Source organism: Dermacentor silvarum, chromosome 1 (assembly GCF_013339745.2).
Source record: "Dermacentor silvarum isolate Dsil-2018 chromosome 1, BIME_Dsil_1.4, whole genome shotgun sequence".
NCBI classification, from domain to species: domain Eukaryota; kingdom Metazoa; phylum Arthropoda; class Arachnida; order Ixodida; family Ixodidae; genus Dermacentor; species Dermacentor silvarum.
The window spans coordinates 342480012-342489136 of NC_051154.1; the positions used below are offsets into that span (position 1 = coordinate 342480012).

The 9125-nt window shown below is 42.0% G+C and overlaps 1 protein-coding gene across 1 annotated transcript; it reads left to right on the forward strand.

Moving 5' to 3' along the window:
* Positions 1-453: 453 nt before the first annotated feature.
* LOC125942330 (uncharacterized) lies at positions 454-8824 on the forward strand. Its single transcript, XM_049660483.1, has 4 exons — positions 454-1063; positions 2774-2893; positions 5001-5261; positions 7953-8824. Exons 1-4 carry the CDS (start codon positions 934-936, stop codon positions 8732-8734), a joined length of 1293 nt encoding a protein of 430 aa, XP_049516440.1. The 5' UTR covers positions 454-933; the 3' UTR covers positions 8735-8824.
* The last annotated feature ends 301 nt before the right edge of the window (positions 8825-9125 follow it).

Genomic DNA, 9125 nt, shown 5'->3' on the forward strand with positions numbered 1-9125 from the left:
GCAACTTTGTTGCATGTACAAAATGGCGGCTGCTATCACTGACAGGGTCAGTCGATGACAGACCCCCTCCCTCTCCAATCGAACTTCGTCTACTCATCAAGAGTTGGCAACCCTATATGAGCAAGTCTACAACAAACAAATACAGACAGCTGCTGAGAGTCTTTGTGATCACGTTTGTGTTCACATACCTGCATTAAGCTTGGATAAGTCTTACATGCGGCAGTTTCACATAGCCATTAAAAGCAAACTGCATTATGTTGCTACTGAGAACGATTGCACTGCGGTGCTTCTTGAAGTACTGTCACCGTATTGGTGGCGAGCAGACTAGCAAGCTTAGTAAAGACTCGCATTCAGGTCTCACTTGGTTGGGATTACCGTCATAGTTGCCATAGTTATCAATGTTAAACTGGTAGAAAACAAGAAAATGTGGGAGGGGGGTGAAGGTAACCTACAGCAGCAGGGTCATAAAAATCGAAAACTTCAAAAGCAACGAAGTCATTTTATTTAACATTTTGCTGCAAATGAATACAATTGCACGGTTTAAAAAATAACGAGTTATCATTCCCTACTGTTAAATCACAATCACTTAAATTAATAGTAATATCCAGCGCTCTCTCACTTCTCAGAATTCTATTCTGCAGCACAGCAATTTTTACCATAAACTGTGTGCATGTACATACATTTTCCTTTAAATTTGTAGCTTTGCATCAGATAATAACGTGCAAGTGCAAGGTATATTTGCACTAATTGAAAAGTGGTGTGTCTCTCTGCAACTACATTTTGGATTGTGGATGTATAGTCCACAGGCACAGTGTGATTTTGTGGGCAAAACTTCCCAAGAATGCTTTGGTTGTCACCAAATATACTTTATGTAGTATAGTGCCTTTGTAAAAGTGTACAAGCAAGTTTCACATTTAATTATTTTCAGGTGGCATGCGCTACATTGGCCAGCCAGCTGAGAAAAGGACACACAGCCAAGTAATCAGAGACATGCATATTGCATACATCACAGAAAATACAGTGAATGGTTTCAAGGGCCCGTCGGCTTTAATGAGCCTTAAAGGTAAGCATGCAGAGGCATTTATTTCTGCCTTTATTGGTGCTGTCTCAAACAATCAGCTTCAACAGTCTTAAGATGAAAAAGAAACTAGTTTATCAAGCCTTAAATGGCTCCTAAACAACCTCTAAAATTTTGTTACGCATTTCAAACAAACATGCTTGTCGCGTAGTGAATGCTGTGGCCATAATCTCTAGCGAATGCAGCAGCCTTAAGTGCTGCGGGAAATGCCGCAAATTCAAAAAACAATCATGTGCTTCTCTCCTGGCCTATCCGATGCTTCCTCCGTGCATCGCAGCATCACTCATGAAGAGGGTGCTCCAGGTGACGTCACTAGGGGTAAAAGCTCGTGACTGGTCAGTCGTTGAGAAAGGACCGCGCCAACTTGATAAGAGCAGACTGTGTGTTCCGAGAATGGAGGGATGCTCACTCATTGTGCACAACTGAACCTTTTATGAAGCTTCCTTTCAGTCAGGATGGCGATTAGGGGCGGACAGTGGAGGAACCGTTCTGGCCTGCAGTTGCGAGATATAGCTTTCACTCTACTGCTGCGTAAAGTTGGTGAGCGTATGTGATAAGGGGGAGAGAGTGCAAGTGGGGAGAGTAGCGAAGAAGAACAAGAAACAGGCAGTCGCGCTTTCATTGTTCAAACGCCTGCAACTTTGCTATTACTGCACAATTTCAAAATATTACAGCCATATGTTCATACTTCAGCAACACTGGAGATGAATTGCAACAAATGATTGAGGACCTTAACCGAGCAAGTGTAAGAGTGGGGTTGAAGACTAATATGCTGAAGAAAAAGTTAATATTCAGTAGCCTGACAAGGAAACAAGAATTCATGATTGCCAGTCAGCCTCTAGAGTGTGTACAGGAGTATGGTTTACCTAGGTCAGTTACTCACAAGGGACCCTGACCATAAGGAAACTTCAAGAAGAATCAAAATGGGTTGGAGTGCATACAGCAGGCATTACCAAATCCTGACTGGGAGCTTACCACTGTCGTTGAAATGTACAATCATTGCATTGTACGGGTGCTAACATATGGGGCAGAAACTTAGTGGTTAGCAAAGAAGCTTGAGAACAAGTTAAGGACTGCACAAAGAGTGATGGAACTAAAAATGTTAGGCGTAATGTTAACAAGACAGGAAGAGATCGGTGTGGATCAGAGTAAATGGGGATAGCTGATATTATAGTTGACCTTAAGAGGGAAAAATGGAGCTTGACAGGCCATGTGATGCGTAGGATGGATAACCGGCGGACTATTAGATTTACAGAATGGATACCAAGAGAAGGGAAGTGCAGTCGAGGAGAGCAGAAAACCAGGTGAGGTGATGAAGTTAGCAAATCTGCAGACGCAAGTTGGAATCAGCTAGTGCAAGACAGGGGGTAATTGGAGATCGCAGTGAGAGGCTTTCGTCCTGCTGTGGGCAAAAATTCGCTGCTGATGATGATGTTTATAGTGGACTAGTACACATCAGCCTTTATGTAACCTAATTTTCGACCTCAGGGTTGTTTAGGGGCCCTTTAAGCAGATAGCTCTTCCCTGCTCCATATCTATCTTAGCGAAGCTGTCAGGGAGGTAGCACTGTGTATGCAGCCTAACACCTGATGTCAGCCTGAGGGCTGTGGTGCAGGTCACCTGGCTTCTGGTAGAAGCATCATTGTCAGGTGACTTCGATCAGTAAGTGTATGTGTTTTGAATGTAATTTTTCAGGTTTCGACCTCGTCAAGGGAGTCAGCGTGGAATATATGCACTGTGTTCTGCTAGGAGTCACGAGGCAGATAACTGAGGCCTTGTTCAGTACAACTAACTGTTCTGAACGGTATTATGTTGGTATGTATATTTCAAATTTTGTTTCATGCTTCCTATACTTGCAGTAATCAAGCAAGGTTTTAATTATAGCAAACACTTACAGAGGGAGCTTCTGTGAGGCATAGACTTTGATGCAAAACATGTTAAATAATAAACAAAGCAAAGCAGAATGCAGCAGGTTTAATAAAGCAACTATATAAAGCAGATACATGAATTATGAACAAAGCAGCAACCAGATTGAGCAGTTTATCAAGACAAGCAGAAAACAAATGAGTACAATGAGAGAAAAGTGAAGGAAAAATTTATTTATGAAAGAGAGCACCATCGATAAACAAATGTCTTCTGTGGCATTCTTAAGGGATAATATAACATGGAATGATTAACGATGATGAGCAATGACTTCTACCGTAATATAGCTTGTGCTTTTACATATTACGATTCTTAATAACTAATTACGTAACTGCCGTGTTCAAATTCGTTCTTATCTAGTAGGGGAATGATCTTTGAACTATTAATGGTCATGTTCAAGTGTACACAGATTATACACGTACTCATTTCAGTGACTTTGCTGTATGTGCTTTTCGTCTATATCTGTTCATCTTGCTTGAATGGCTTCTGATGTCACTTAAGTGGGTATATTAATTGCTTCTTGCATAGCACCACCTGCAACACTTGCAATGAGGCAGTGCAGATATGCAATAATAGCATATTATAATGATTAGTTATCATTTTGCATACAAAAAAAAGAAACATGGAAGGCTATAACAGACATTTGTCAAATCGTGAACGTACACATGGCTAAGAACCAGGACCATGCATCAGCTCTTATTTGTGCATTTCTGCATGTGTGTGTATTAGAGAGAAGGGTACAAGATTAGAGTAGTTTACAAGGGTACGGTACAAGAGAGAATTGCCTCAGTGACTCAGTGGCTATGACATTGAGCTGCTCAGCACGCTGTCATAGGTTCTATCATGGCCGTAGTAACCATGCTCCAATGGTGCTGTGCTTTGGAAAAGCTAAGTACATGCTACAGAACCTTAGGTGGTCTAAATTCTGAGCTCTTCATTACACAAACCCTCACAGCAAGTGTGCAGCTTCATGATGTTAACCATACAATTTTATGCCGAATTTAACCACAGAAGAGTGGAATAGTTGTAGAGGACGAAGGCTGCAGCTTTCATGGAGAGTCTAGACTGATGGGTTAGTCGGTATGGCATCATGTACACTGTAGTGCAAAGGGCACACACACAGTGCCATGTCCCTGCCTTTTGGTCGCCATGTGTTTGCCCTTGCACTACAGTGTACGTAGTAATCTATAATTGCTTACAGCTATCTTGGTGCTGTGTGTTGTTACAAAATTTGTTAGAGTGCTTTAAAAGGTACCACCTAAGTATAAATTATTCAAATATGAGAAAATGATTTCAGTGACCCTTTAAACTATTGCTATGTTATGGCACGTATTAGAAGAATACTATTAGGCGAATAGTGGCGCCACAATGTGCAAAGGGATCGGAAAACCCCACGGAGAGGAGCACAAGATTGCTTTAGAACTTTTGGTAACCTCATAGCACGTAGCACTGCCATTTTTGCAAAAGATGAAAATCGCAGTACACTTTATGCAATCAGCATGTTCATTTAAAATGTGTAACCAAAGTCAGAGGTGTTTTAATAAAGCTTGTTGCTGGGCTAGTCGGTTCATGTTATACCTTAGACCATATGGTCGCTTAGCACAAATAATGAAGGAGGGACGGCTGCAAGGGGAGTGCCAATGGTCCAAGGTATGCCAGAGGTGGTTTGGTGGGTTTGGTGCCCTTTAATGTAAAACACATGGGGGAGGAAGCATTGCTGCCCTCTTGGTGCTTCGTGCCACGTAAAGTGCGTGCAGATTCTTTTAAATATGTTGATAAAGAAGTGCTGCCCGATGCATTGCAAGGTTTCCAATAGATGATGCAACAAATATGACAAAAAAGAGCCGCATTCGCCTGTGTGCACACTTCCACAGACAGACGTGCCATGAATAAGGTGATTTCATTCTTGGGGTTTACTATTACTGTATTGAAGAAATATCTTGTCAGTTGAATGAAATACTTTGTATAATAAATCCTAGTGCCATTTTTATGTATGCAGGCAGCCCATCATCTGTGAGAGAAGTTAACAACCGCTTGCTCAGCATTCAACCTCCTCACTGCATCACACGTCTACCCCGTCGCATCGATGACAGGGCTCATTGGAAGGCTTCTGAATGGAAGCACTGGCTTCTTTTCTATGCCCCGCCATGCCTCGATGGCCTGATCCCCCAGGACTACTGGCGTCACCTGGCAAAGCTGTCAGAGGCTGTGCATATTCTGCTTAGAGAAAAGATATCTACTGAGCAGATAGACCATGCAGGTAAAGTACTGCATAAATGTCGGCTAAGTATCTACGTCATAGCTCACTAGAATTGCTTGTAATCTTTTTTCATAAATAATGTGTAGGGAGTGGCACAGTAAATAATCGTTTGTTGATTTATGAGTAATATTCAATAACTGATATCAAGAAATTATGCAAGTACTCATGTTAAACAAAAAACAAGGCTCACTTCTGTAAACTTATGCTCTTTTCATTCATAATGCAAATGCTGTTGAAATACATTTCAATTATGGTATCTTTAGTGACAAATGCACATATGAGTGAATCCGTTGAAGGCAGCTGGTTCTGCTCGCCTTTCTTTGTTTTGGGTATTGTTTAATGCACTCTGAAATGTAGGTTGTACATCTCTACTCTGTAGTTTGTAAAATCATGTAAGGCCCTCTCCTGAATTTTATCTTTGTGAAAGGCTAGTCTACTCAGATGATTACTGATAAAGGATTAGTGATGCAGTGTGAGGGCATGCAGTAAAGGAAGTGTACAGATGCAACTATGTGGCACTCCACATGTGCAATTACACACATGCACACCAAGCTATATGTACTCGATTTGCATGTATTTCTTTACTCTGTAGTTGATATACATTCTTAGTAAATTGTGTTATTTGGTCCACCAAAAGTGAAAGATACCTGTTGTAAAATGTGCCTTCGGGGGGCAGGGGGGGGGGTCCTCAGCTTGGGTGCATTAAGATTGAGTTTTGCCTTGGCAAAATTTGCCCAACTTTGTAATAAGCAGGTTATGAAAGTGAGGAATGAAACAAAAAAACTTCAGCATAACATTAAGAGACGGGAAGACAGCGGTGTAAATTAGACAGCAAGCAGGGGTAGCCAATATTCTAGTTTACATTAAGAGGAAAAAATGGCACTGGGCAAGCCATGTAATGTAGAGTAGATAACCGGTGGTCTATTTGAGTTACAGAATCAATGCCAGTGGAATGGAAGCGCAGTCAAGAATGGCAGAGAATTAGTTGTGGTGTGATGACATTATGAAATTTGAAATGCACAACTTGGAATCGGCTACTGCAAGGGGTGCTGGGGGAAGCCTTCGTCCTGCAGTGGACATGGAAATAGGCTGCTGCTGCTGCTGCTGATAATGAGCAGGCTTTAAAATGGTTTGAAAATAGTGCAGAAAAAAGTAAAAATAAATGTTCATGCTCTACAATCTTATTTAATGTGATGCAGTGTAGTGCAACAGGGGGGTATTGAGAGGCACAGGAGATTTAATACCTGCCATGCTCTACCAGCTTTTTTGGCTGTTCCACCCACTTAGTGGTTTGTGTGTTTCTATGTGGCTGTGTAAATTTGCTAGTTTCGAGAATGTTTACTGTGGCACTATGGACATTAGAAAATACTTCGGAATCTCTGACATCACACTGATGTTCTGGATCTGCGGCTTCAGCATGAAATTAGAGGTTTGGCCTTCATTTTTCTTACTATTAATCAACTTATTGTGGAATGAACAAAAATAGTTTTAAAAGCATGGTTTGTCAGTCAAAACTGATTTAGTTTTCCTTTCGTGCCCTTTTAATGTCATCACATCTCATATATCAACCATGTAGCTGCATCTGATGTAAACAATGTCAAAATGTTAAGGTAATGTGCTAGAAGGGGTAAAGAAAGTGAAAGTTGAGACAGAGAAGGAACATTATGATTACACACTAAAACATTTGTAATAAGCAGCATATTTTTATGAATGCTTTATTTTGGCAGACCATGCGGTCCTTAATATGCCTCAAATGATGCCAGCTTTAAGAAGTAGGTCTCTGCACAACAGTGCACTGTGTCAGCACAAATATAGGGACATGATAAAATGCACATGTTGTAACACGTAGTGTTACAACTGTGTTACTACTACATGTTACATGTGTTACAACTGTGTTACAACAGTTCTTGCATTTACATATTGGTTCACTTGAAAAAAATAAATGTTGGCAACACTGCCCCATCACTCTTGTGCTGAGGTCACTTCCAAGCCATTAGTAGTGCACTTTCCTTGCAGTGGCACGAGCCCTTGTTGCTTTTGGGGAAGTGGACAGGAGGTTTTTAACAAACATCTGAGGATGGCAATGCAAAAGCATTAATGTCCAATTGAACGCAACTGAGTGGTTTTTCGAGTTTTGCAATTAAATTGATGCGGGTCATTTTCTTTCCACAATTTCTACACTAGTGTGTTGGCTGTAGACCGGAATCGTTTCGACTATATTTCTGAAAAACGAGTGCATTTATTAATATTTATTATTTGCTACATACTGAACGAGCACCACGGCCACCAAGGCGAGCAGGCGTGCACAACAGCTACGCCTAGTGGGGGTGAGAGAGATACAAACCTCGTGCTGACTTTTGAGTGCGAGGGTGACATGGTGTCGTGGTGATGCCCTCTCTGCTCACACAACACCTGGCGCACTAACGTGGCACCAGGTGTTATGTTTTGCCCACTCTGCTCCGTCGAGGCATGCTCAATGGGCCATATGATGCTTTTCCATCAAAACTAATGCCTTCCCTGCTCCTTTCAATAAGTTTAATTTAAATGCTTGTTAAGGTGCTGCCTTTTTGAGGTGCCCGTAAATATCCACTCATAATATAAACAAAAGCACCACATGTGACTAGACCCTCCAGCTTTTTATACACCACAAAAATTCAGTGTTCTGATTGCTCTAATTTTTTTTCTTTTCAGAGCGCCTCCTGTCAACGTTTGCAGCACGCTGCGAGTCACTGTATGGTGTGACAGCAGCGACATTTAATGTGCACCAGCTTTACCACCTGGCAGAGAGTGTTCGACACTTGGGGCCCCTGTGGGCACATTCTGCCTTTTCGTTTGAAAGTGGGAATGGGCGGCTTGTAAAGTCGGTGACTGCTGCCCATGGCCTGCCCCATCAGATTGTCGAGCGGGTGGCCATGGGACAATATTTAGAGCATTTCATCGCCACTGCAAATATCTCGGAAGAGGACAGAGTAGTTTGTGATCGTTTCCTCGGGCACCCACATATCCAGAATGCAGTTGAAGAAGGTGGTGCAACGCTTCTTGGCCTGAGCAAGCATGCTACGTTCAGTGTTTCTGAAATGCAAGCTCTCAATGACACTGGCTATGATGGCAGTGGTGTTGAGTGTTATGAGAGACTTGTATTTAAGAAACAGGTGTACCACAGCACACTCTACAAAAATCCAACTAAAAGCGACAGCACATTTGTGCAAACATCAGAAGGCTTCTTCCGCATAGAAAAAATGGTTCGTGTGTTGTTGAGGGCAGGTCACACTTGCTTGCTGCTGTGCCGAGAAGTCCTTTTGCTGGAGGACCATCGCTTTCCTGAGCACATCCAGCCATGTTTTATATCAGCAAAGGCTCCACCAAAAGTTTTCAGGCCATCAGACATTTTGAAAAGCTGTGTGTACCTAGAATTCAGCAACACACAGAAAGCATTTTTGTGCCCTATGCCTAACATGATTGAGAGAGACTGAAGAATGGAGTGATGCGCCAGACATATTACTGATTTCTGGATTATTGACTGCATTCTGGATATGTGAGTACCATTTTGTTGTCTAATAGAATTTAAATTAAGTTATGGGATTTTACGTGCCAAAACCATGATCTGATTATGAGGCACGCCGTAGTGGGGGGACTCGGGAAATTTCAACCACCTGGGGTTCTTTAACGTGCACCTAAATCTAAGTACACGGGTGTTTTCGCATTTCACCCCCATCAAAATGCGGCCACTGTGGCCGGGATTTGATCCCGCGACCTCGTGCTCAGCAGCCCAACACCACTAATGGAATTTAAACGGACATGAAAAAGAAAAATGATTTCACCTGCATTAGTAAATTACCCTTATACAATACCAAAAATGACATT

Coding starts and splice junctions, on each gene's coding strand:
- LOC125942330 (XM_049660483.1), top strand. CDS start 934: ATGCGCTACATTGGCCAGCCAGCTGAGAAAAGGACACACAGCCAAGTA. Junction 1,064..2,773: donor GGCTTTAATGAGCCTTAAAG/GTAAGCATGCAG, acceptor GTAATTTTTCAG/GTTTCGACCTCGTCAAGGGA. Junction 5,262..7,952: donor TGAGCAGATAGACCATGCAG/GTAAAGTACTGC, acceptor TTTTCTTTTCAG/AGCGCCTCCTGTCAACGTTT.